General features: G+C 35.9%; 5 protein-coding genes across 11 annotated transcripts in view; all 5 read right to left on the bottom strand.

The window, feature by feature from the left end:
* LOC21398936 (cellulose synthase A catalytic subunit 4 [UDP-forming]) overlaps positions 1–4,651 on the bottom strand; it is a 5,643-nt gene extending 992 nt beyond the window's left edge. Inside the window, 11 exon segments of the mRNA XM_024162616.1 lie at positions 1–313; positions 431–943; positions 1,034–1,246; positions 1,340–1,465; positions 1,974–2,111; positions 2,215–2,827; positions 3,562–3,715; positions 3,837–3,903; positions 4,011–4,141; positions 4,243–4,447; positions 4,556–4,651. The exon segment at positions 1–313 is cut by the window's left edge and continues 14 nt beyond it. Of these exon segments, the coding sequence (XP_024018384.1) occupies positions 1–313; positions 431–943; positions 1,034–1,246; positions 1,340–1,465; positions 1,974–2,111; positions 2,215–2,827; positions 3,562–3,715; positions 3,837–3,903; positions 4,011–4,141; positions 4,243–4,447; positions 4,556–4,615 (2,533 nt within the window). The 5' untranslated portion in view covers positions 4,616–4,651.
* A 1,203-nt stretch (positions 4,652–5,854) lies between these two features.
* LOC112090698 (protein PHOSPHATE STARVATION RESPONSE 1) lies at positions 5,855–10,739 on the bottom strand. 3 transcript variants are annotated; one of them, XR_002901768.1, is made up of 9 exons: positions 10,663–10,739; positions 9,918–10,579; positions 9,561–9,774; positions 9,402–9,478; positions 9,265–9,304; positions 8,511–8,568; positions 7,388–7,457; positions 6,794–7,213; positions 5,855–6,315 (listed from the first exon to the last, which is right to left on the bottom strand). XR_002901768.1 is itself a non-coding variant. In XM_024162617.1 (8 exons), exons 2-8 carry the CDS (start codon positions 10,575–10,577, stop codon positions 6,854–6,856), a joined length of 1,479 nt encoding a protein of 492 aa, XP_024018385.1. In that variant the 5' UTR covers positions 10,578–10,579; positions 10,663–10,739; the 3' UTR covers positions 6,545–6,853. The 3 variants fall into 3 exon arrangements, 1 of the variants encoding a protein (XP_024018385.1); XR_002901767.1 differs by having other exon boundaries at positions 5,855–6,341; XM_024162617.1 differs by lacking the exon at positions 5,855–6,315 and having other exon boundaries at positions 6,545–7,213.
* Positions 10,740–16,319: 5,580 nt separating this feature from the next.
* LOC21398937 (acid phosphatase 1) lies at positions 16,320–17,995 on the bottom strand. Its single transcript, XM_010093488.2, has 3 exons — positions 17,433–17,995; positions 16,847–17,056; positions 16,320–16,743 (listed from the first exon to the last, which is right to left on the bottom strand). The coding sequence occupies exons 1-3, from the start codon at positions 17,816–17,818 to the stop codon at positions 16,566–16,568; spliced, it is 774 nt and encodes a 257-aa protein (XP_010091790.1). The 5' UTR covers positions 17,819–17,995; the 3' UTR covers positions 16,320–16,565.
* Positions 17,996–19,818: 1,823 nt separating this feature from the next.
* On the bottom strand, positions 19,819–24,061 carry LOC21398939. 5 transcript variants are annotated; one of them, XM_024162640.1, is made up of 11 exons: positions 23,704–24,061; positions 23,355–23,453; positions 22,774–23,246; positions 22,413–22,614; positions 22,133–22,300; positions 21,753–21,853; positions 21,423–21,491; positions 21,295–21,335; positions 21,115–21,199; positions 20,816–20,887; positions 20,702–20,741 (listed from the first exon to the last, which is right to left on the bottom strand). In XM_024162640.1, the coding sequence occupies exons 1-9, from the start codon at positions 23,869–23,871 to the stop codon at positions 21,117–21,119; spliced, it is 1,404 nt and encodes a 467-aa protein (XP_024018408.1). In that variant the 5' UTR covers positions 23,872–24,061; the 3' UTR covers positions 20,702–20,741; positions 20,816–20,887; positions 21,115–21,116. The 5 variants fall into 5 exon arrangements, with proteins under 5 accessions (XP_024018406.1, XP_024018405.1, XP_024018408.1 ...); XM_024162641.1 differs by having other exon boundaries at positions 21,753–21,808; positions 22,774–23,267; XM_024162636.1 differs by having other exon boundaries at positions 22,774–23,267.
* The window catches only part of LOC21398940 (60S ribosomal protein L23), a 3,774-nt gene continuing 1,828 nt past the window's right edge, over positions 24,051–25,996 (bottom strand). Inside the window, exon 5 of the mRNA XM_024162644.1 lies at positions 24,051–24,140. Within this exon, the coding sequence (XP_024018412.1) occupies positions 24,051–24,140 (90 nt within the window). The remainder of the gene's footprint in view (positions 24,141–25,996) is intronic.

Consider the following 25,996-nt stretch of genomic DNA (forward strand, 5'->3'; position numbering starts at 1 on the left):
CAGGAATGGTACAATAGGCAAGTAAAGGGATAGAAGTGAAAGGGTAGACAATGGTGTTGATGTAAGCAAGTCTTTCAAGCAATTTCAGCTTTCCTCCATAGCCATACCATAAGGGGCAGTGACGACTGAGGAAAATTTCGACTGAACCAAGAGCCCACCTAAGAACTTGGTGCAACCTATCTGATAGATTTATGGGGGCTGATCCCTTGAAAGCTGGTCTCTTTGGGATGCAGTACACGGATTTCCATCCTCTACAGTGCATCTTAAAGCCTGTTAGAATATCTTCAGTAACTGAACCGTAAATCCATCCAATCTGCCAACCAATTTTATCAACAAATGACACCAGTAAATAAGATGTTAATAAAAGCCAATGATGAATGAAGTTGCAATTCCATAAAAATTTATGATGATAAGGGAAAATAGCTCTCACCTCTTTGCCCCATTCAGTTTTCTCTTCGTAGCCACAGCTTATGACATGGATGGCCTCCTTAATTAGTGTCGTGCTATTTGTCCCTTCAGGAAGGCCACCATCTTCCATAAGAGTCGAAGCAATAAAAACAGGAGATTGTCCGAACCGTTTCTCGAAATTCTTCTGTGACATGAGCGATGATTTCTCCAACTCTTCATAACCCTCAAGCCCTTCTTCAATCTCTTCAAGATCAAACATGGCTCCACTTCCTTTCCTTACATAATTCTTCCCCATCATCTTCTTCTTCTTCGTGTATAGTCCCCCAAGCAAACTTGCTAAGCCCTTCTTCTTCGACTTTGACTTCCTTGAACTACCACAACAGCAGCAGCACCACGAAGGCCAGCAATCACAGGTCATCTTTGGCCGCTTTTCGGACACTGGAGGATCATACCCGTACAATGCCTGCCTATTGAAGACAGTCCCGGTACCAACATACACTGGTCCTTGGATTCCATCTAGGCCTTTCATGTTGATCTATAACCGACAGAATCAAACAGTGAGTTAAAATTGAGAGAAACGAACCACTTTGTTAAATCTATAAATATGTTTGTCAAAATCACTTACATCAAAGAACACAGTGTTTCTATTGGCGTATCTATCGTGAAGATCAATACCGTCAAATCTTTGTGGAAACTGAACGTAGCAGAGCTTCTTTCCCAGCTGAGGATCCATTAGAAAGCACATAGCCTCCCTTAAGGCCTTGCTATTGTTGATGTAGTGATCACAATCCAGATTCAACATGAAAGGTGCATTTGAAAGCACTGCAGAAACTCGAACCTGTAAATCAAAAACATCAATGATCCAAACTTATAACATTTTTTGAGTGCATGAATTGAGTTTATTCAATCAATATAATTGATAGCCACTCACCAGAGCGTTCATGGCACCTGCTTTCTTGTGATGTTGATAGCCGGGACGTTTCTCACGAGAGATATACACAAGACGTGGCAATTCCTTACCTTCCACATCTAGTGCACCACCACTTCCCAGATAAACCTGCAAAATAATGTAAAAAGTGAGCCAACCAAATCATCTACTATCTCGCTTGTTTCAACTACAATATCTAATCCTTCATTAAAAGAAAATGAGGGAATCAACTAGGAAATTGAAGGAACAAGCTTCAATCATGATGAAAATCAAATTATTAACAGTTTTAACTTCATAATAAAAACTAGCTTGTTCCATCACCAAATACTTCAATTTCAATTAGTAAAAGAGACCTTCAGATAATATATATAAAAAAAAAAGAAGAAGAAGAAGGTTTCCAGTGGCCAAAAAAAGGTTAACTCGAGCGATTTCAATAATTGGGTTCATTCATATTCCAAATCCTACCATAACATTCATGCACATTTTCTTTAATTTTGACATTCTGTCAAAATTTTATGTTACAGCAGAACAAGGCCTAAAAATCACCCAAAGCCTTATTCTTTTTTTCCCCTGGTAAAAACTCATACACATATCATAGTAAGAATACAGAGAAGAAATGATGATCTGATAATCAAACCTGAATCATGCCAGGATGATCACGAGTGTTGTTTCCAGGCCATGGCGTCCCATCCTGCATCACCCACCCATCCTCCGGCTTCTTTTGAGCCTTCGCCACCAGCGCGTTAATCCTCACCTTGAACTCCTCATATTCTCTCTGCAAAAAAGGGGAAAAAAATCAACTTTCACCAAAAAGACAAAAAAAAAAATAATAATAATAATAATAAATAAATCTACAATCCATATCTCTCCACTCTCACCTTCATCGCTCTCCGCTCCTTCACGAAGCTCGGATGAACCTTGTCCTTCAAGTAATCGATCTTCTCCGAGAAGTAAAACTCGGGCGTTCTCGGCTCAATATTATGCTTCTTGCAGAACGGGACCCACCGCCGGGCGAACTCAGCAGTCTCCGCCAACGAATCAAACAGCAGCATCGAAGCGCCGTCGTCGGAGACGTAGCAGCAGACCTTATCGACGGGATAATCGACGGAAAGGATGGAAAGAACGGTGTTGGCGGTGATGATGGGAGGCTCCTTGAGAGGATCGACGGTGCTGACGTAGACGTCGACGGGAGAGAGGCGGTTGGGCTCGCCGTCGCGCTCGAAGCGGATGGAGAGGCGGTCGAGGTAGGTCTGGCGAGTGACGGGGCACCATTTGGGGAACTGGTCGAGGATCCAGGAGAAGGCGAACCAGATCTCGCAGATGACGGAGATGAGCCAGAGAGGGAAGGCGTCGTAGGCCGGGGTGAGGATGCGGAAGCGGAAGAAGAAGCAGAGGATCAGGAGGCGGAGCACGATCACTATGCGGTACGGACTTATCAGGCTTGAGGGTATTGGGATCTTTCGCCATAGAGGCTGACGAGCTTCTGCTAATCTGCGAAACGGTTATTCGTTGACCGTTGTATGCAATTGCAAATTAGATTATTGGAACGTGATTCATTCATAAGATCATAGCATATATATTGTCTGTTTATGATTAATTTTTTATTTTTTGAATCACGTCTTAGATTAATTTTACTATAGCATTTTCTAAAAAAATAAAAAATAAAAAAATCACTATAGATTAGTAATTTTTTTTATGCCATGATCACTATTCACTAGGCATGTGCATACTATAAGGACTTGTGATAATTACAACAGTGATTTATGGTAATTCTGACAGTGATAAATATGAAAAAAATAATAATTAATGCTGTCTATAAAATAATTGGGTTAATCATGGTCTATGTCTTTGAAGTTTGCCTTTAATTTTAATTTATTTTTAACTTTTAAAATATCTCACAAGATCCTTAATTTATTATATTTTTTTAAATAGATGTTAAATATTTAACAGAATATGTGCAACTCAATTATTAAAATTAGAAACATCTAAAATTTAGAATTATTTATGAAAATTAATTATTATTATTATTATTTTTTTCTAGGTTGATGTAAATTCTTTTTGTTTTATATGTTAGTTTTAGACGAACCGGTCATCACAGGAATAACTGCTCTTAATTATTCTCACGTGTATGCTTTGTTAATAAGCCAATAACTAAAGTACTAATTACTTATGTGCTTAAAATAGTACTTACAGGTATTCTCAAAAAAAAAAAAAAAAAAACTTACAGGTAGTCTTCATCATCGCCTTGATCATTGTTTCCATCATCTTTGTTGAGCAAATTACCTCTCCTCTCTTGTCTGACTTTCCATTTCTCTACTCTGTCTTTCCATTCATCATTACCATAAACCTCTTTCTCTCCTTCAAATTCTTTAGCAGCTACTACATATATTAAATCCAACCAAGACCATATAAATCAATTTACTATTCATAATCTTTTCTCGTGAAATATAACTCCCATGTTACATATACATCCTCGAGTTATAGTTTTCAAAATGCTTACCACTTCCTGCGACAGAGAAAGCATGTCCATTGGGTTGCCATTGCTGCTGATTGTGCTCCCCATTATCCTGCAAAAAATACACCAATTTAATCATTAATATTAAAGTATATATGTTGAAACAAATCATAAACCATTATCACATTATGTAAGATCTGTAAGAGCAGTTTAAATTACCGAGTTATTAGTGAGGGGATTAATGCGATGATCATCTGAATTGTCACTATGGTGATTCTTCATCCGAAATTCGTCGTCAAAATCGTCTCCATCGTCGCTATCATCATCATCACCGGCTACTCTTGGACACCCTACAACACAAGGAACAACTTATATTCTTACTTAGGCCCCACAAATTTCACTAACAAGTAAAAAGAATGATTGATCACCAAGATGAGTCTTAAAACAAAACCTTTGTGACGCCTATAGCGAGTGTTGCACTGAGGACAGCTCTGATTCCCATCACTTCTCTCGTAGTCATAACAAGGCCTGCAAACAGGAAAACCGCAGACATGGCACGCCACAAACAAATCCCCGTTCTCTTTGTATCCGATCTCATCACCACAAACCCGACATATCCTTGATGCAGCCTGGCGCGTTAGGGGCCGTGAGTTCTGCTGCATTTGAATTACATCACATAAGTTGTAAGAAACTATCTAAACAATGAAACTTGATGCTCGCTGATATTTTAGACACACAAGAATGTAAAATTAATTAACATTTACCTCGGCATCGGAAACTTGGAGGTCGTTTCGGGTGTGAGAACCGGTGACAAAACCAGCCATGGCAAAAGCAAAAAATGTGATATGGAGGAAGCAGGGCTGGTGAAGGGAGGCGAAGGAAGATGTAGTTATATGGGAAGGTGTTGGGTCTAGAAAGAAACTTAAGAAAGGGAAAAAAAAAAAAAGAAAAATCAAACATGTGTGAGGCAGAAGAGAGTTGAGTCTACCAACTGTGAGTTGGGAAGTCGTGAGTTTGATTCTAAGAGAAGTTAGTGAGCAAAGCGATGGGTAGGAGGGATGTGTTTGTTTGGTAATGGTTTTTCTGGCCTTGCTTCGTTTCAAAGGCCTCTCCAAAGGCTGGCGGTTGCAGAGTTCTCTCTCAAACAATCCAACAAAATATACTTCTTTTACGTACTGTTTTATGTGTCACGTACCCCACTAATTTTCTTAGATAAGAAGTCCTTTTTTAAGAAAATTATAACAAGTCCCTGCAGATTTTATCTGTTTACATATATGCTGAAGTTCCTTGTTTTGCTAAGAAATGTATCGTAGATTGGGAAATTAATTCAAGTCGATTGATATTTTTCTTCCTTTTTTTTTTTTTTTTTCAAATTTTGGATCATATTTATAATGAGTTCTTAACTGATGGCGCATAACATTGTTTTCTTTTAATGTTTTGCATTATGGATTTATGGTTGGTTCTTGTATTCAAGTTTGTCTGAATGAATGTTCTCAAGGTTCTCTCATCTTCTAAAGAAAACAAATAAATAAGCCCATGTTTGTTTTAACAAGCTGAACTGTTGTTTAAGATTTAAACCATAGTTCATCATTCAAATTGATGTTTGGGAGAGGAAAATTTAAAGCTCATGTTTGTTTCAACAATCCAAAATGTTGTTTAGGATTCAAATTGATGTTTTGAAGAGAAAAATTTAAAGACAATTCAAACCATTAACAATAGTTCAACCCCTTAATTTTAAAATTCTACCACCCCCTAAATTCTAACAATCCTAATTGTTTTCTACAGTGAAAACAATTCATATTCTATTTTTTCTCTCTTCAATTTTAAGCTTAAAAATGTCATAACTTCTTCGTTTTAATTCCAATTGAGATGATTTTTTAATTGCATATTTTTAGATGTCATTTACAATGAGATTTTATAAGATTTGTTAAAACTCTAATGACAGTTTTCAACACTTTATCCAAACACAGTTCAGATTTTATTCTCAATGCAAATTACAATTTATTTGTATATCTAAACACCGGTTTAAATCACAATTCAAATCACCACAACTCAAATTAAATTAACAATTTGAATCGTTGAACCAAACGAGCCCTAAGGTATAAAGAGGACCTAGGAGACGGTTGAAATAATTAAAATCTTGGGCACGATCCAAAATTGCACACGACATGCAATCTTTGTCATTTTGTCCATTTTGCTTGTCATAAGCTGTGTAATTTAAGCTTAAAGTTTGGTTGCTGATCACACATATTTTAGGTAAGATGGCACTTTGAGCTCCTATTCATCATGACAATATATTAAAAGGTTATAGAGAAAGAGGTTGAAATCCCCACATATATGGCCACTTTACGGGGCCACTGACACCCCGAAGGTAATCTGACCAACACGGTCCGAGACTTATTGCAAGGTAAACGACTGCCCAATCAACCTACCTAGAGCACAATGGGGCGCTTAAGCTCTTTAAGCAATTTCGCCTATCTCTATTGCGCGACGTCCCTGGCTGAACTGAGCTTTCCCATCCCACCTGTTCTACACACGAATAAATGAAATCTGCATCATAGCAGCATCAGTAATGAAGCAAAACTGTCTTAAACACAGACATTACCATCACAAGTACTGATTGATTACCGGTCTAAATTCAAGTGCCAACACAATATAGGCTACTAATCTTCTGGTTAGGAAATTGCTATCGTTGTTTTGCATGGAGATTTTTATTAATAGCTTAAAACTTGAGAGTTCCTTACAGATGAAAACACCTATAAAAACACAATTGACTGGAGTGACGGAATGATTCTCAGAGCCCCATCCTTAGTTGGCAAGAAGAGTACTAAATAGAGGTTTAAGAATAGTAGGAACAAAACTTGTTACCGAGCTTAGCTTCAATTTACCATCTAAGTAGATAAAACTGCAGATGTGCTGCTCATCATAATATATATCACATCAACGACACCACAGAGGACCTCAAAGTCTCAAAAGCTTTTTCCATCGACAGAGTCGCTCACCTTACTCAAGATTAATTTTGTATTGTCAGTTTGATATGCCAAGTTGATGAATGATATGGCTTATTCTATTGTTTTCAGACGCTTTGAGGATTGCGAACCAGTCTCGCAAACATCTGGCTCGTGATTATCTGGAACTTTCCCTTGAGGTGCCTCTTTCTGCTCGCCAAGCTCATCAGAACCTCCTCTTGTCGTAGTTTTAGCATCACTTGAATCATTTTCAGTTTTGCCATCGTCGATTTTGGACGCTTCCTGTTCACCTTTTTCAGGGGAACCTTGAATTGCATCTGAAGACACGGCAGAGGGGTTCCCCAAAGTGGACGATGAAGCCTTTAGCTTGTCCATACCTGACTTTTGCTTTTCAAACATTATTTGCAGGTACCTCCCTTGTTCTTCTATTCGCAGCTGTAGGTTTCTTTGTATCTGCAGAGAAGAGAGAGATTTCAACATCACACTACCAAGAACAGATAAAAGCTTTCAGGTGGTTAGGAATAGAGCCCTAAAAATACTGCAAGCCTGCGAAAACTTTTGACCATTTTTTTTTTTCTTTTTGCGCCGAATGAACTCAAAACAAAACTAAGCAGCTATATGGCGCACCTCAAGCTGTTCATGCAGCCGCTTTTGTACTTCCATTTGCAATCGCAGAGCTTCAGTGATCTCAATACCCCTGTTAAGCACCATGGTAAAGGAGAAATATATTCAGCATAATCAAACCTATAAATAAAATTTACAACACCGAAAGGAAATACATTTCAAAAATTGAACAATTTGACAATTTGGTCTTCTTCTGGTTCTATATACCAGCTGCACTCATGGAGTAGAAATTTAACAGTGGCTTCATACTGTCTAGCAGTAACGAAAGTTATACAGTCTATGTTCTTCCCTAGCAAGCTTCAAAACTACTTACTTTTGCAGCCCTTTCACACTGGGTGATGCTGCTTTTGCTCTTTTATGTAGCAATCTACCCATATCATCTAGGTTATTCGGTGAAAAATTATAAATGTCAACAATGACCTTAATCAAGATCGACTTTAACATTAAGGGCCTCCTCAAACCACAAGGATCAGTAGCCTAATGAAAACAAAAATTAAAACTCCAATGAACGCTCAAGTTGTAGTGGGAACTAGCAGCAACCTCTATTAATCCTCCTGATTTCCTTCCAAAATTCAGTATCTGGCAAGAGTACTTCGACACTGGATTCTATTGAACGTACTATTTTGTAACCATTTTAAATGAGGTCGTCAAACTTACAGATACAGAAAAACATTTATAGAAACTAACATTCTTGTCCACGTGGACTCTTTTTTTTTTTTTTTAATGAAGCCATGGCCAAGCTGACAGTGCCTCAAGCATATAAATTATAAAACTCAAGGTAAACCTAAACAAGTAAACATATTTAGGCCCCATTCACTTCACCGATTCGAGTTTAGAATTTGAGTTTTGCTACAGTAAAAAGTTCTCAGAAACAGTTACATCTAACTTTTTTGCTACAGTAAAAAGCTCTCACATAAAATCACATATCAACTCAATTACAAACTCGAATCAGCGAAGTGAACGGGATTTAGGGATTATGGCCTAAAAAGTAATTAATTTGGAAATGCAAGTATTGTTTCGTTGGATGCTGTAGAAAGTCGCTATAGCATAATCATGTAATTCACATAAGCCAAAGAAACCGTGAAAACACAATATTCTCCAAAGTAATGTCAATAAATTGACTCACGTTTTCAAGTCAAGAGATGATATTTCGTCAATGGGAGTCAATCTCTTTTCTGAGGACCCTGCATACAGAAACTACAACTCAGTACATAAAGTAAATATGATATTTTTACATTACTATAAAGAGAAGAATGATATCTTTACATGTAAAACGAGAACCGAAAGGATATTGCATAAATAAAATACAAATAATAGGTAAGATTCTTTTTTGCCCTGCTTGGCGATTTTGTAAGAGTACACTAGGAAACCATGATTACATATAATGTGAATGATCGAGATAATAGCCCAGAAGAAAAATAACATAAACAGCTGCTAGCTTCAATGAAAGGCAAAAATACTAAATACTATGTGGGTTATGAATATTATGGAACGAAGAACTTCATTCTCTTAAAGAAAAGAAAGAAAACGAGAAAAGAAATTCTCATTTGATGCATCAAAATACTAACAAAATAAGAGAAAGCTTCACAAAAACAGTTTTTGAACCAACCACTTTCAGCATCAAAGAACAAAAAATAAAAAATAAAAATAAAAATCTGTTGCTTGTTACTGACAAAAACTCGTAGACCTCCAAAACAGAAAGAGAGGGAAAAGTTCAACCTAAAATCCCTGCTATATTTTTCTTCTTTAGTAGAAAGACAGTAAAAAGCAAGCACCAAGAGGCTCATATGGCAAGTAATGAAGGCGTAACAAACACATATCAAATGAGAGCAACCATAAATGCATGCCACTATTATTACTTGGGGGTACATGTCATATACCTTCTGATGACTCTGGTCTATATCTAGCTGTCCTATACTTCTGCAGTTCAAGAATTATGTTCTCTGATCAGAAGAAAATTGACACACAGGGAAATATTATAAAAGAAAATCTAAATGATAAAAAAAAATATATGTACCTGCAAGTGGCTTTTGACATGATAGATAGTTAAGCTTTCAACTTTCATGAGCTTCAAGACACCCTTTGGAGTTGCTCCTGAAAGTTAAAAATAATTAATTCAATCGAAGTAGAAGCTTTGTGATCTTAAAGAAATAAGCGAGCCAAAAGAGTTGCACACTTTCACTGCCACCAAGTTGGTTAACAGCCTCCACAAAGGCCTCGTGAAGTTCTGGTGTCCAACGCATGCGTGGCTTAGCTGAGGCAGTAGCACTGTTAGTTGAACAAGAAGGAGTAGCAACAGTCTGAATTTCTCCAGACGGAGCAGAATGCTGCTGATGAAGTTGTGGATGTTGAGCTTGAAAGCTTGGTGGTTTTTCTACCTGGTATGCCATCTGAAGCAACAAAAAATGAGAAGCCAATATGAGTGTCGATAAAACATACCAAAATTCAACACTTTACTTTACAGATGAATATTTTTCTTTTATGGGAACTTTGCAAAAGCGTATTAAGCTTCATAAGTAGAAGAGGATCCAACCTTTGGTTCCATTTCTGCTACATTGGTGTCTGCAAGAAATTCATCCCAACTAGAATTTAAAGCATTGTTATCTGTGATTAGCTGGTCAGCCCAATCCTGCCAATCATTACGCCTGCCAAATTCGTCAGACGCCACGATACCGCTACAACTACTGCTTTCGACTTGACTATTCTCAACAGGAGTATTTACAGAGAAATCAAGTAAATCTTCAACAGAATCTGTACACCACGAAGCACTGTTTTCTTTGGTATAATGACTTGATGTTGTAGAATGAAGCAGTGTTGAATAAGAAGATTGCGGCACTGAAAAAGACACCCCATTCGTTGATGACTGAGGTATAAAAGGAGTGTTTCTTGACTGAATCTTCTGTTGTGAAAGTGAAACAGATGAATAGTGAAGATCTGATGAAAATCCAGAGGACGAGGAAAATATGTGACCCATTACTCCACTGTTGGAGGTTAAGTGGCTCGCATGAGTGAGAGGGCTTGTCATGAGTTCTCTCTCAATGGACACTTGTTGGGAGTCTGGCAACTTGGGATACGACTCCTCGTAAGGGGTTGGAAGCACGGGCAAAGATGAAGTAAATGCTCCAGATACCCCCATGTTAGTCAGCTGCGTTGTACCTGACCTTGGAATGGATAAAGCAGGGCGTGCCTCCATTTCTTCGAAAAATCGCAAAAGTGTTAGTTATTTAGGACATAACTATAGGTAGGTATGATTAAGCTGTTCTAATAATGATACTCACCAATTTAAGACCTACTAAAAGCAACCTTTGCTTGCTATCCAAACCACAGAAAAGATCATCAATTACCAGGTCTGAAAAGGGGAAAAAACTACCATTAATACAAGAAAATACTAAAAGAAAGAGTACTCAAGTAAAGGAATTTTAATGGCAAAGAACATAAAAACGTGTATAGTTAGTTTCATTCGAATACAAGCATACATGCACACACAAGTTAATCCTTCAATATGTTCAAATGATCTAATTTCCTTAAATGATGCACTGTGTATATGTTACAACGCTTTTTAAAGCAATAATGTGTGTTTTTTTTTTTTTTTTTTTTTTTTTTTTTTTTTTTTTTTGGGTTTTTTGACATTTGATCTGGAGAACCAAGGTTTGACCTATAAAGCATATAACGAGGTTTGACCTTTTTCACTAACATTTAAGAACCAAGCGACTGCAATTCTATTCAATCTACATCATCCACTTAAAAGCATCAAAAACAAAATCAATACTTCCACCAAACACCAATATAAACCTATTTCCTCAGTTAAGTTATCGAAACTACTAAATGGAACAGAAAATTTCAGATAAAATTTCTACAGAACCACATACTTCAGCCATATACTAAAATCAACAATCCAAATCCTCTTGAGGAGAAGAGAATAAGAATTAAGCTATAACAGACTAGAACCACAAATCCATAAGCAAACTTGATCCAACCAAAAGAAGACAAAATTCACATAGAAATTGCCGTATCTCCCACCATGCGAAACATGATCACTACATACCAAACTCAGAAACACCATGTCCATTACAACTACATAAAATATATATACATATATATATATATATATATATATATTGTAAAATAGAGAACACATTATCCAAGATGAAACATGAAAAAACACACAGAAACCAATGAAGGGAAAAAAAAAAGAAAGATAAATTCGATTCCGACATAAACCAGAATAAAAAATTAATTACGAAAAAAGATTAAAATTTTTCAGAGGAACAAGCCGAATTCTTGCCTGAAAGGAGATGGAGAGAAGAGAAAATTGGAATCGAAAAGGGCAGAGAAAGAATCGAATCGAAACCGGAAATTTGGTCAGAGGAGGAGGATGGAGGATGGAGGGGGCGTAATTCTGGGGTGACAGGCGGGTGTTTTAGAATTGGGTCACCGGCGTCCGTGGCAGAGCCAGAGGTAGGGGAGGTGGATGGTGACGAGTGCGCTTTGCCCTTTCTTCGTCCTTCTTTCGGGCGGCTTTCTTTCAGGACATCTGCATTAAAAGGAAACACTGCTCATCTCACGCGCTTCGTCAGCGCGTGTACCTCAGTGTTCCAGAACGTAGTGACTAGTGCGTATGGCATTTGTGTTGTGTTGGGGTGGGGCCCACCGTATGGGAGTGTGTGATTGGTGGGGGAGTGGTAAATATCTGTTGTGTTGCACGTGGGGCTAAGCTCTTTTTTACCCGTCCGATTAGGATTTTAGATTTGAGATTAAAAATTTTTAAAGCGAGTTTAAAGATTTTTTTTTTTTTTAAAGAAAAAACTTTATTAAAAGTCGAAAACGAGGTTAGAGGCTTAGAGCATGGTGGCTAGTGGCTACAAAGGGCGCCACCTCCTCAAAGTTAAGAGTATGTTTGGTTAGATAATTTATTCTCTTATTTAAATTATAATTTATGATTTATTATAGTATTTTTTCTCATAAAAAATATACATAAATTAAAAATGATTCTAATTTTATAGTTCTAATTCATAAACCAAACGAGCTTCAAAGAATCACAAGATCCAGTAATAGAAGCCCACTTAGCCAAACGATCAGCTAAACCATTTTCGGTTCTAAGTTGACAAGACTCATTAAGAGCCAATATGGTAGGTGTTGTAAATTTTTAAAAAATTATTGTTAGTTGTGTTGAAAAAAAAAAGAAATTATTATAAAAGGTAATTAAGGTTTTGTTCATTTTATTGATTTGAGTTTAAAATTTGAGTTTTGTTACAGTAAAAAACTCTCACAAACAATCACATCTAATTTTTTTATTATAGTAAAAAATTCTCACATAAAGTCACATCTCAACTCTAATTAAAAACTCGAATAAGCGAACTAAACATACCCTAAATATTTGGTAAACTGTAATTATACAAGGATTGATTCTAGAAGTATTATAAAACTTTCATTAATTATACTTTAAGGTAATTATCGCATAATCTTAAAATTAAAATTGTCTTTAGACTGTTTCTGATTTTGACTGTAAATTTTTTAAAAAAATTTTAAAAATCACTTTTTTTTTTATCAAACACAAATTTCAACTGTGAATGACCAAAAAATTAATTTTAAACTTTAAAAATCACTACCAAACACGTCTCCTCGTTCATTTCGCGGATTTGAGTTTTCAATTTAAGTTGAGATGTGACATTTTTTTAGAGTATTTTATTATAGTAGAAAAATTTAAATGTGACATTTTTTTAGAATTTTTTACTGTAAAAACTCAAAATTAAAAACTCAAATCGATAAAATGAACGAGGCTTAAACACACAGCAATAGACTGCCAATTTCCGGACACAGTCTCGACTTTAAAGCCTCAATGGCAACTTTACAATCTCCAAACAGTCGAGTCGGACCTGCCAACGATGCTGCTATCTGCACAGCCAATCCAGCAGCCCGCAATTCAGCATCCAGACTGCTACATGCAAGAGACGTGGAAGTATGAATACGCTGGATGCATCTGTCAGAATCGACAACAACTGCAGCAAGACCTGCTTTGTCAGCATCAAAGAAGATCTTGGTCTGACCCCCATGGGGTTGGAGTGAGTCTGACGCCTCCTGCAGACAATGTGGAACCACCCTATCAATCTCCGAATCGCAATCGTCTGGCAGCGATAAGAATGATCCCGGGCCAGAGTTTGGATCCTCTGGAATAGTTCCCATTGATTCAGAGGTTTTCCTTGAAAAAACCAGCTCATTTCGAGCCTTCCAAACTTCAGAGAAGCAAATAGCTCCCCAGCGAACAAACTCTGCTCCATCTACTACACTCGGCGGGGAAAGCAGCCACTCGACCAAGTCCACACCCGATGAGAGGGGAATGCGATCAATCCGAATATGCCAAGGACTAGCGAACCAACAAAGTACTAAACAGAGCATTTAGACAATAAATGCATCATGGAATCACAATCTTCACCACAGCAATAGCAAGAAGGGACATTGGACTGGAAAAACCTGGCTCTTCTCTCCGAAGTGGGAAGCAAATCTTTTGCACACCGCCATAAGAAGACCTTTAAACGCTCATGCAGCTTGGACTGCCAAATTTTCTTCCAAATAGGACCATCCGCCGCAGCTCTGTGAGCTATGACCACCCAGTAAGCACTCTTGACACTGAAAGCCCCCTTCTTTGTGCCCTTCCAAACCAGAATTTCTTCGGCTGGGGACGCCAGGGGTTTGATCGATTTAATCCACGCCGCAGATTGCGGGTCAAAAAGATGGTCCACAAGATCTGCATGCCAGGACCGAGACTGGGGAACAAAAAGATCAGCAACAAATTTGTAGTCAAGGGGCCTAAGATATTCACCATTGAGTCTTGGATTAAAGGCTGCTCTGGTCGTCCCCGGCTCTAGTCCAGGGATCCACGGCCGAGCCCACACCTCAGAACTCCCAAAATGGAAATTCTTGATTTTAAGTGGGTGTTTAAAACTGTTTTTGAAAATAATTTTTATGTATTTTGAGAAGTAAAAAATGAAAATTAAACGACATTTATTTTGTAAATGTTTTGAAAATGAAAACGGTGAGAATGATTTTTGTGAAAGAATTAAAAAACAGTTGAAAGTTATTTTTTACTTTTCTGTTTTTATTTTTTAGTACTTATCAATAATATTATAATATATTAATTAATAAACACGATTTCACTTTTTTATTATACTAAAAATAATCTTCTAAAAAATCAACCAAACGCAATTTTAAAATCAGTCTCGGAATGATTCTAAAAATAATCTCATTTTTACTTTTTATTAAAAATAAAATCATTTTAAAATTAATTTCAAACGCACTAGTTTTTGAATTGATGACATCAAGATTCTTGATTTTTTTTTATTTTTTTAAAAAGGAAATGTTTGATTTGGAAACCCTTTTTATGCGTTTATCTCATAGCTCGATTTATTGTTCAAACTTATTTGTTACATTATTTTCTCTCATAAAATTTAAATTTATTTTAAATTTTTATATTTAAATTTATGAACTAAACAGATTCTTTATTATCTTTTGTTTTCGAAAACCATCGGTTAGACTAACTTTCCTAAATAATATGTATTTTTTTAAGGAACTAATTTTTTATGTTTTTAAAAGTACTATTGTATGAGAATATATAATGGTATAAGATATGTTGGTCAATGTAATTATTTATTTTTTTGTATATATTTAATTCATATGAATGTTTAATTAAAGTTTTTTTTTTATCTATCTATTGATCTGAAAAAAGAGAGGCGTTATATTTAAGGAAGTTTTCTTTAATTAGCCCCAAAAAAAAAAAGTCAACTTGTCCGTGTGGAAAATGGAAATGAATACCACGTTTAGAATCCAAACCATGATTTGAATCATTGTTCATGGTTCGCTACAGTATTTTCTCTCACAAAAAATACACGTAAATAAAAAATTATTCTAATAACATTATTCTAATCTATAAACCAAACGTCTTCTAAATCTCCATAATTTATGAATGTTATTATCCTCTTTAATTTATCCGTATCTTTCATTTACACAAAATTTACTACTCAACCCCTTTACTAGATGCAAGGGAATTTGTTCCAATATTTGTCAAAAAGATTTTACTTGAATCCAAGAAAAAGAACTTTGCCACCAATATTTCATTAATGCATTTCACTATCTCATATCTGCAAATCTCAAAAGGTACCGGATTATCCAAAAGCCAATGAAAATCCATAATGGGAATATTTTTTTTCTTCTTGAGAAGTCCCTTTCACTGGAATATAGGATCTTCGACGAGAATAACGCTATCTCTGCTTGATCAATGTCTTCATAATAATCAAAATGAGAGCCCAATTACACTCTAACAAAACTCTTCCTCGCCACCAACACCAACTTCCTCGCAAAAAGTATATATGCTTCCGCATCATGAGGACATAAAACATGTTACATTACATGGAATCCGAGACACGACCCTTTTAAAAACCTTTTTCTTTATGCACTAACTAGTCACTAGCTCACTACTAATGGGTTGGTGTAGTGAGGAGATGTGCTCAGTTCGATATTTTATAGTCTCGCTTTACGATCCCTGTCCGGCTAATGTGTTGTAAGGCGTTGGGTGTGTAACGGGATGAGTGAAAATTAGGCTCACCTTTCGAGTAGAATTGAGTTAGGTTTTTTCTGTTTTATTAGTGTGTTCTGAATTTTCTAAAATTGCAGAGGATGGGGTGTATGATAGACACCAATAAAACCCTTTTCTCTAAGGGAAAAAAAAAAAAGTCACTAGCTCAAAGCAAAATAAACTAGTTAATTTATACTTCAAAAGTTTCATATGAGATCTTCTACAAGATAAATGTGAATTTGAATCTGATCTCCAACAAATTTAGTTGTTGGTTCTTTTATCCACTACCAAGTACACACACTCACACACACACAAAAAGGTTCAATTCTTAGATTCCAAAAACAAATAGTACGTATTGGGATTTAGGAGATGATATTCCTTGTGTTTGTGCAATAACATGGTATATGTTTTTCTGAAAGCGACACAAGAAATCTGCAGTGGGCTTTTTCACCTTCTTTTCGTTGGAGAGAACTTATTTGCTTTCAACACACGCCAGAAATCTCAATCAAGCAAGAGTTTTACAGCACACATCCAATATTAAGAAGAACAATTTTAATTGAAAGTGGGGTTGCGAAATTGTGCTTAACTTACACAAATAAGAAAGTGAGAGCTTCAAGCTATATAGTAAATGGAATTTGGTAGTTTGAAGGTTCTTTTTGCACTTGGATGCCCTTCAAAGCTGCTCCACTGATCTCCGACTATGCCCCATATGCGGTATCCTTCGTCTACTAACCGCTGCCTCGCCGCGGATTTGTACTTTTGCACCTCCTGTAGTTCATCTTCTAGACCTCTTTTCATAGATATAACAAATACATTAAAATGTTAATGATAGTCGGTCTTTTAGTATAAAGTCTCACTTGGCTACTTATTTTTCCGGAAGAAAATTTGTGTACCTTAGTGAGAGACCAGACCATCCATGGTATCCAACTTCAATGAGGTTATCCACAGTGTGAGATCTAAGAGTTTCCCTTCTTGAAGAGATGAGAAAGATCTGAAGCCCTTTGTCTTTGATCTCATGGAAGAGGTTGAGTGTGGGCTTAAGAGCCGGCGCGTTTTTCTTCTTCATCCATGCTTCCAAAGATGTTACATTACGTTTCTCTCCCCTAGTTTCAGATTCCAAAAACATCCTAATCAGTTCCTTAAAAACCTACTTTCCAAGAGACAACATCACACCATTATTCTTAAGAAAATGCTTAGTTTGTATAGAAACTCAAAAAAGCATGCTTATTGTGCCTCTTATGAGATTTTAGCCATTGCCAAAAAAACAGCATAGTGGATATCAATGTCAATATAGTACTAACATTGGATCTAAGTGATTAAGATTTGATATAATTGATAGTGAACAAAACTACAGAAAATTGTCTAGATCTTCAAGTTTCATAATACATATCACTGATATGCATAAATAATCTTATCTGATCAAGGCAAAAAAATAAAAATAAAAATAAATAAAAAGGACAGATTTGATTATTGGCTTACCCAAAACCATGTATTTTATGGTAAGGAATGGTGGAAAGCAGGGTGTCATCAACATCAAAAATCCATGCATCTTTACCATCACCATCCAAAGTACAACAATTGCTTAAATACAGTTTGACCTCCTCTAAGGCCTTCTCAGAATCAGCCTTGTACTGTGAAGATGTCATGTATTTCTTAATGTACCCAACACATTCTTGAGGAACCACTTCAAAGCCCCTAATGTTGTTTATCTCCACATTGATCCTCCAACTCTCACAGTACTTCTTCAAGCTATCACCAAGCTCATTTCTAAATCTTTGGCTCAAAATGCTCCAATCTGCTGCCACCACTGAGCCTATGAAGATGTTTGAGAAGATTATCAGAGAGAATCCTATGATCTTCCCCATTTCTTTTCAGTTCAGCCTCACTAGAGGGTGTAAATGCAAAGAAAAAATTGTGAAGTTTGAACTTGAAGAATAGTGGGTGTGTAAAAAAAGGGTGTGGTTTGGCATGGGCTGTGGGACATATGTTGGGTTGGTATTTTATTAAATTTCACATGGTGTAGTCAATCAAGTTGAATGGGTTGTGCATGATTTGTGGACTAGTGAGACTAATAATTCATGTAGGAGTGACAAATGGAATAAAAGGCAATATTTATGCTTCACAACTAATGAATATCTGTCTCCCTTGAAGCTTCGTTATCAACTACTTTCCAAATTACATAACCAAACTAAATCAGATTTATTCTACTTTTGCAGAATAAATTCATTGCCAAAATAAATGTGCCATACCAACTGATAATAATTAGTGTTGGTCCAAAATGTCAAAACTATTGTTTCTCTTTTTTAAGTTTAGGATTAGATATCTTCCTTTATGTTTCTTGTTTTCAAATGTCTCAAGATCTCTGTTAAAAGATAATAAGGATATACACAGCTCAGATTGTCTTTTCCTTTCCTCTTTAAACTGTTTCATGTTTAATGATTATAGTATCAGACTATCAGATTATAGCATGTTAATGGGCTTGGAAGGCAAAGAAACACGGTAATGATTAGGGCTGGCAATTTAGGTAGCGACAAGACTCGAAATCTGCACGAAGTTAACAGGTTTAGGTTTATCATAAATAGGTTTGGGTTAAAATAAGGTCGAACCCATGAAATACGATTAAATAGCGTGTCGTTTTCAGGTTGACCCGTCAACCCGCAATTAACCCGCCGTAATCCGTTTATTAAACATATCATATTTGGATAACACGAATACACAACACAATTATAACCCGTTTGTTACTTATGTTGACAAACAGGTTGAAAAACACGTTGAGAAATAGGTTGACACGACCTTATTATCACTCATTTTATAAACGGGTTAATAAACGGTTATTAGAAACAAGTTGATCCAATACTATTATGACATGTTTAATAAACGGGTTAGTCGTTCATGTCATGTTAACCCGCCAATATACAAGTCGTGTTGAGTTTTGTATTTTAACACGAATAATAAATGAGTAGTGTTCGTGTCAAATCTCATCGTGTCAACTGAAAAAATTAACACGATATGAATACGATACGGCAACACGAATTGTCACCACTAATAATGATGATATTGGGAAGGACCCTCAACAGAAGCCAAAAAGGGATGCCCTACCATGAATCATTTAGGCCTCGTTCATTTCACCGATTCGAGTTTTCAGTTCGAGATTTCTACAGTAAAAAGTTCTCCAAAAATGTCACATCTAACTTTTTCTGCTACAGTAAAAAACTCTCAGAAAATGTCACATCCGAACTCAAATTAAAAACTCAAATCTACAAAGTGAACGAAGCCTTAATACTTGAAAACATAAATATGAAAATACAATGAATCAACTAGTCACGAACATTACTATTGATACTTTTGGCGTTGGAATGTGAAAATCAGAAAAAGTAATATCTACTTTACAGTTCAGTACCATGATTCACGGAAGCGTTTTATAAGGGGAAAAAGGAAGAAGAGATTATCTAATTTAAGTTTTTTTTTTTTTTTTCCTTCAAAAAAAATTTAAGGTTGCTTTAGTTTTTGGATAAATTTGTGATAATGTTAAAAAAAATTCCTATCACCTATTAGTAAATAAGACACAGTTTTGAATTATTAAATCGTATTAAAAAAATAATTAGTAATTTATTTTTTATGGGATAAGAGATTCTCAAGAAAGTAGTCTCGATTGGCTTCAGAATTGTATTAAAAAAAAAATTTTTTTTTTTCCTTTTACTCTGTCAAAGAATTCTATTTTTACAGGATAAGAGATTCTCAAAAAAGTATTCTCTGCAGTCTCAATTAAGATGCCGAAACAGACCTTCAAAAGAAGCAACTCAATTTCTACAACATCCCAGCTACTTCCTCATTTTCACAATCACCAATCAGTTGAAAAGGGACAACAAATCACAGACTCAAAAAACATATTTACTGGAGATGATCAATACTAGTTCACGTTGTAGGAAACCCAAGTAGATTGCTAATCATGGTGGATAACGACATAGAAGTGATTCACATATATACAAATATTGGACGAACGCCCTTTTATGAATACATGCCTAAAAATGGGCTCTGAAACAAACCATAACAAAAGAATGATCTGTTTGCTTATTTAGACGGTTCAAAGAAAAGAAACGATCATTGAAAAACATGAAACGAAGGAGAGATGTGCCTTCACAAAAAACCATCATCAAAGTTGAGAGCATAGCTGCGAAGATCATAGTTGTACTGAACACCGCTTCTTTGCCGTGCCAAAACTCTCTTGCAGTGTGACTTGAACTTCCAAATCTGCCTTAAAAGACAAGGCACCTTGCAGCAGAAGCAGCTCAATGAAACTCTACTTTGAACACTAACAACCGCGGCTTCGTAACCATTGCTGGAAATTCTCTTCCCAAAGTTCGACTGGATTTTCCGCATACCCGACAAGCTTGACGTCTTCATTTTGAACTTTTTTGCTGTTGTTTCGGAAAGATCTTGTAGTGGAAGCATAAAAGCACAATGAAAGCTTTAGTTTTATAAGATGTGTAGATGGCTCTATCCCACTAGAAGAGCCTCATGTATTTCAGATGTCACTTTCCCATTTGCAGGAGATTTAAAAAAAGAACATTATCATGATCAATAATAGTGCTTTTCCACAGTCATATATACCACTTTTGTTTTGATACCATTCCCAGTCACGTAGGCCCCACCTGCCCTCTAGTGATGCAATGTCAATCGTGATGACACAGCACTTTCCAAGCCCAATATTCTTCTCCTAAAAGTTGCTTGCGGTTCATATTTTTTTCTTTCGGTTTCCTTCTCTTTCACTCAAGGATTGAAACTTTCCTGGAAGTGTCAATGAAGAATGATGAGATCGAGGCATGTTCTTATGTGTCAAAAAAGTTTGCCCCATTAGTTACCTGAAAATGAAACAAGTTTGACCAGGCTTTAATCATGCAGAGAAAATGTAATGTGGCAGATCATCTGAATACCTGACACGAATGAAACAATAACAAAGTTGTAACTTGTCTATGAAAAAGCCAGTCTCCACAAAGCACAACATAAACAAATAATAATTACACCCAAGAGAGAGAAACTCATGTCCCAACAAACATCAAAATTTCGACTATATCGAAAACGCGGATTTTGTGTGAATATGTGGAAAGATGCATGTACTATTTACAGGGACGTGTTAATGACTAGCATTGTAATGTTTTACCATCAAGCGATATTGGGGCCATGTATTTGATGAGCCCAATAAACATGAAAAATATAGAGACACCAAATTCTCTCAGCCAATTCACCTGTGGGGAATCAGAAAAGCATATTAGTCTCTTGCAAATCATTTAGCAACAAATTTCTATTTAGGACTTGTGAAACTTGTACAGATAACACTCACAGTCATTATGCTCCTTCCGATCTTGATTACAACTGCAGCATCTACAAGGTAAAGTATATATGAACTGATTGTACATTGAACATATTTACTGAAACGGATTTTAAAAAAAAAAATGGCCGAAAGAGTACCTCATCTTTGAAAAATCTCCTCTTAATTGAATCTCCAATTCGCTCAAATAAAACCTGAACAAAGGCGACCTGTAAAATGATTGATTTCAAACTTCAATTGCAACACATTTAAGGAACTAAGTGAGTCTACAATTTCATATGAGATACCAATCATTACTAAAAGGATTATACTGTTATTTATTAGTATTGTCACAAGGTAGACGTGTTAAAAAATTGAATGTTAAACCAATAATAGATGGTGGAGTAAATTAAAAGCTCACGACTCATTTTAATTCTTATGTGAATTAGAGAACTGATTCAAAGTATGTACAACTTCAAAAGTAGAAATACCGGGATGGAATTGAAACTGCAGCAAGAGCTGGTGATATGTTCCACAATGGATGCAGCTGACCGCCCAATTTTTCAGTCAAATAGTCAACAATGTCATTTTCCTAGTTCCACAGCAGGTTATAAAATAAAATACAAAGCGCAAATAAAAGAAGTTCGCTGTGGCAAAAACGAATCAAGATATGAAACTGCAACCATGCCATATAAATTTAGGGCCCGTTTGGTATATGGGTTCAAACTAAGATTCAAATCAGTGGTTTTTTATTATGACTTGTGAAATTCAAATTTTTGTGAGAAAAAAACACTGTAGCAAAATCAAAACCATGGGTTTGAACCCACGAAGAACCCATATACCAAACATACCCTTAGATAAGTTTAACAACCTTTGAACTCGTTTCTTCTTTAGACTCAAAATTGTGAGGCTTCCCACGAAGTAACTTGCACACTTCATGATATTGCTCTGAAGTTGCAATGGAATTGTAAGAAACCGACATCAAATGTTCAATTAGATTCGTCCACCTGCTTGCAATGCACCCAAGTAGCAAGAGCTCCTGTTTCAGGGAAAAAAAGTAGAGGATGATTAAACTTTGAATAAGAGCTACCGAACTTGTTGTTATAATTGATTTTTTTCCCCATTCCTGAACAGAGAATAAGTAGGCTTACAATTGTGTCACGCAAATTATCATCACTACTTTCTGCTGAAACAATCAGCCGGTCAAGAACTTGTACCCACTGAACCTTTGGAGCAGAAAATATCATGCTGGCACCCGAAACCATTTGAATAGCCCTCTTGTCAAGAAAGTAAGAAAGATTCTTCGATTTCCAGTGGTTCCATTTCATAAAACCAACCAACTGATCTACAATCCTGAAACACATAGCCACAAGATATCCAGAGGCATTACCATTAAAATCCTCAAGACACTTTTACCAACATGATGACCTTATAATAATAACAGAAAAATATACCGTATTGGATGCAGACACTCAATAAAGACTTAAACACACCCCCTCGGCCCTAACTTACATAGGAGCGTCATTCTGCTTCAGTTGTTCCTTAAATAATTTGTCATCAAGCTCCTTCCAACTGCTACATATGATAGTGTCAGAGATGGGCTTTAAGCTTTTCTCAATTGTGGATATATCCGACACCGCAGACCACCTCTTCAGAATCTTTTGAACCGCATACTTTGTGAAACTAGTGCCGTCGCATTCTTCTGCCTCCTTAACCAAGAAAAAGTCTAGAGATGGTATCGAATCTTCACTAGAAAACCCCCCATTCTGAACTGAGTAAGTTGATTTATGTTGCAGCTTCAGCTTGCTCAGATATGCACTGAGGCGATCGTGCTCAGTTCCTGAGAGCTCGTCAAGGTCCATTTGGATTGTTGCCATAAGAAAATCTCTGAGGTGTGAGTCCCTCAATGGTAAAGTATGGATGAAATGGTCCATCAAAAACCCTCTTGCCCTAGTAAGAGTTTCAGATGATAGATGTGCAAGGCCCTGATTTTTTTTCAGACATAACTAAGCAATCACATAGCTTTCTACAAGTAATCTAGTAAATTCAAAAAATAAAGGAGAGAGTATAAATGTTAAATAAAAATATGCCACCTGAGGGAAAGAAGCAGCAGATGTGATTTTAGACAGAGCCATATCAAGTTCATTCAAAGAGTCCTGGTAAACCTCCAAGCTGCTCAAAGTACTCAAAACCTATCAACATCATTACCAAAGCAAATTCCAATGTGAGATTACCAATTACAAGACAAAAGAAAAAAGATTAAGCATATAAAAATGACATCAATCTGAAAATCCAATTCAATTTTCACACAACATTGGAAATATACAAGTATATATGATCTCAAACTGAAAAGGCAAATTAAAGCATATTTCTTTTCAAAGCATGGAAAAGAAAAAACATTTTCTCTAATATCAATTTTATGAGGGAAAGGGGGTTGCTAACATTTTCAAAGAAGAGAGCCCATTGGAAAGCTTTGCTGATGTTAGTAGGATCCCAATGAGCAGGACGACCAGAGGATTGATACCCAGATGTCAGAATCAGTATATCTACGAACCCCTTTATCAGTTTCATCAGATCGTCCAGTGATATTTGCGGGTGGCCCCAACCCATCTTCTTCTTCTTCTTCTTCTTCTTCTTCTATGAAACCCTAAGACCCAATTAAATAAATAAAAAAAAACAACAACTACAGAAACATATAAAACGGCTTGTCTAACTTTATTCACTTCTTCGATTCTGGACACCACTAGTCCCACTACCATGGCTTCCGAGGATAATTCAACGGCCGTCAATCAACGCTGCTCTTTCCCGTCACTCGCACCAAGTCCCACCCCACTGGACCCACCCGCCAAAACTATTACAGAAACGACATTAATCTTTACCTAAACGACAAGTAGTGTTGTACACAAAAGTCGAGTGCCTTAATCCGTAAACGACAAGTCAGTTACAGGTAATAAGATAAGAAAATACCCAACATCCTTTTTCTCTCCCCATCTTTTTTTTGGGAAAAAATATTTTGCGGTATAACACAAATATTTTAAGGAAGAACAGGTCGCAGCGTTTTGGTTTGTACGACAATGAATTGTTTAATAAGCTGTAAAATAAGAAATGTCATGTCGTTTTTAATATTAATGGACGAGAAATGAATTTCATGTCGTTTTTATCTCTGAACGACAGGAAAATATTCAGCACAAAAATTCTTGTCGTTTCTTCGGCTAAAAGGACAACGGGCTTCTAAGACGTCAAAATGGCAACATTTTCAAACTACAAACGGCATGTGGTTTTGAAATCTAACAAAACTACAGACGACATGTGGTTTTGAAATCTAGCAAAACTACAAACGACATGTAGTTTTGAAATCTAGCAAAACTACAAACGACGTCCTTTTTTCTTTTCCTTCTATAATTACTAGGTTGTTGGGAATCACGATAGAATGCCTTCGATGTGTGTAATTATTGCATACTATAGTTTACAAGTGAAACTTATAATTGTCCACAATAGACATTGTTACTATTTTAGAGAGCATTCTAATTTTGTCAAATCAATGTGTACAAATAGACATACAGTCCTAATATAAGTAGATTCACAGCAAATATAATTACTTACGCTAAAGGGATTCATAAAAATAACTTTACAAATAAAATCAACGATCTTCCTCCTCGATTTCCTTCTAAAAACAAACAAATTACCATGCTTCATTCTTATTTGTCAATTAGCTCTCCTACTTATTTCACTGTCCATCCCTCCTGCCAAAGGCACCCTAAATGACAACAATTCTACTACAAACTCGTTTTTAAATCGAAAACATTTTTTAGCAGGAAAAATAATAATAGAACAAGGTTAATTCCACAAATGATCTCTAAATTTACCTTTAATTTCACTTTAATCCTTAATTTTTAAAACGTCTCACAATTAATCTTTAAAGTTTTATTTTGTTTTAATTTCAATCCTTCTTAGACATGTGTTAAATTTTAATAAAATTTGTAGATATTCAGGATCAAAATTGAAAACAATCCTTAAAAAAAAAAGTTAATTCACACATATAGTCTATAAATTTTTAAATGTTTCTAATTTTAGTTTTTAATTTATATAGATTTCATCAAATATTACACCTAACTAACAAAAGAATCGAAACTAGAATAAAGTAAAACATCAAGGACCAATTGTGAGACTTGAAAAATCAAAGACCAAAATAAAATTGGAGGACCTCAAAGACCATTTGTGGAATTAACCCTACTAACATTTGTAGAAAAAAATGCCTTTAGATGTAAAGATTAGATGGGGAAGAAAATCATTGAAAAATACACCGTTACTCGTTATTCATTATGCTTTTGCTTTTCCTTTCACAGTGCAACGAAATTTTTTTTTAAAGGATAGAGAGGATCTCATGAACAGAGACTTATAACAATGGATTAAAAACAAAAATAGCATCAACTACATAAACAGAAACAGGCTAGGTAACTACGACCTGATCATTTCAAACATATTTGACTAGACGATCAAAATCCAAGATAAAAACCATACTAACAATAAGATTCAAGTATCTGTCTAAAGTATCTCACAAAAAAGTGTCTAAACATTAGATTCTGAAATGCTAAAAACAAAATAATAATCCAAATGCCCAAAATTTAACAAACTTAGAAGAACCAACAAAACAGATAGCTTGCAATTGCAATTGATCTACACAATTGCATTGGCCGCACTGGCAATCCTAGGCCACAGGTCTGCGCACTCTTTC

Source organism: Morus notabilis, unplaced genomic scaffold (assembly GCF_000414095.1).
Source record: "Morus notabilis unplaced genomic scaffold, ASM41409v2 Scaffold602, whole genome shotgun sequence".
Taxonomy (NCBI): Eukaryota; Viridiplantae; Streptophyta; class Magnoliopsida; order Rosales; family Moraceae; genus Morus; species Morus notabilis.

Coding starts and splice junctions, on each gene's coding strand:
- LOC112090698 (XM_024162617.1), bottom strand. CDS start 10,577: ATGGAGGCACGCCCTGCTTTATCCATTCCAAGGTCAGGTACAACGCAG. Junction 9,775..9,917: donor TAGCAGAAATGGAACCAAAG/GTTGGATCCTCT, acceptor TTGTTGCTTCAG/ATGGCATACCAGGTAGAAAA. Junction 7,458..8,510: donor TCATCTCTTGACTTGAAAAC/GTGAGTCAATTT, acceptor GGTGCTTAACAG/GGGTATTGAGATCACTGAAG.
- LOC21398937 (XM_010093488.2), bottom strand. CDS start 17,818: ATGGGGAAGATCATAGGATTCTCTCTGATAATCTTCTCAAACATCTTC. Junction 17,057..17,432: donor CATAAAATACATGGTTTTGG/GTAAGCCAATAA, acceptor ATCTGAAACTAG/GGGAGAGAAACGTAATGTAA. Junction 16,744..16,846: donor TGGTCTGGTCTCTCACTAAG/GTACACAAATTT, acceptor ATCTATGAAAAG/AGGTCTAGAAGATGAACTAC.
- LOC21398939 (XM_024162638.1), bottom strand. CDS start 23,871: ATGGGTTGGGGCCACCCGCAAATATCACTGGACGATCTGATGAAACTG. Junction 22,615..22,773: donor AAGCAGAATGACGCTCCTAT/GTAAGTTAGGGC, acceptor TATGTGTTTCAG/GATTGTAGATCAGTTGGTTG. Junction 21,336..21,422: donor GGAGATTTTTCAAAGATGAG/GTACTCTTTCGG, acceptor TTTACCTTGTAG/ATGCTGCAGTTGTAATCAAG.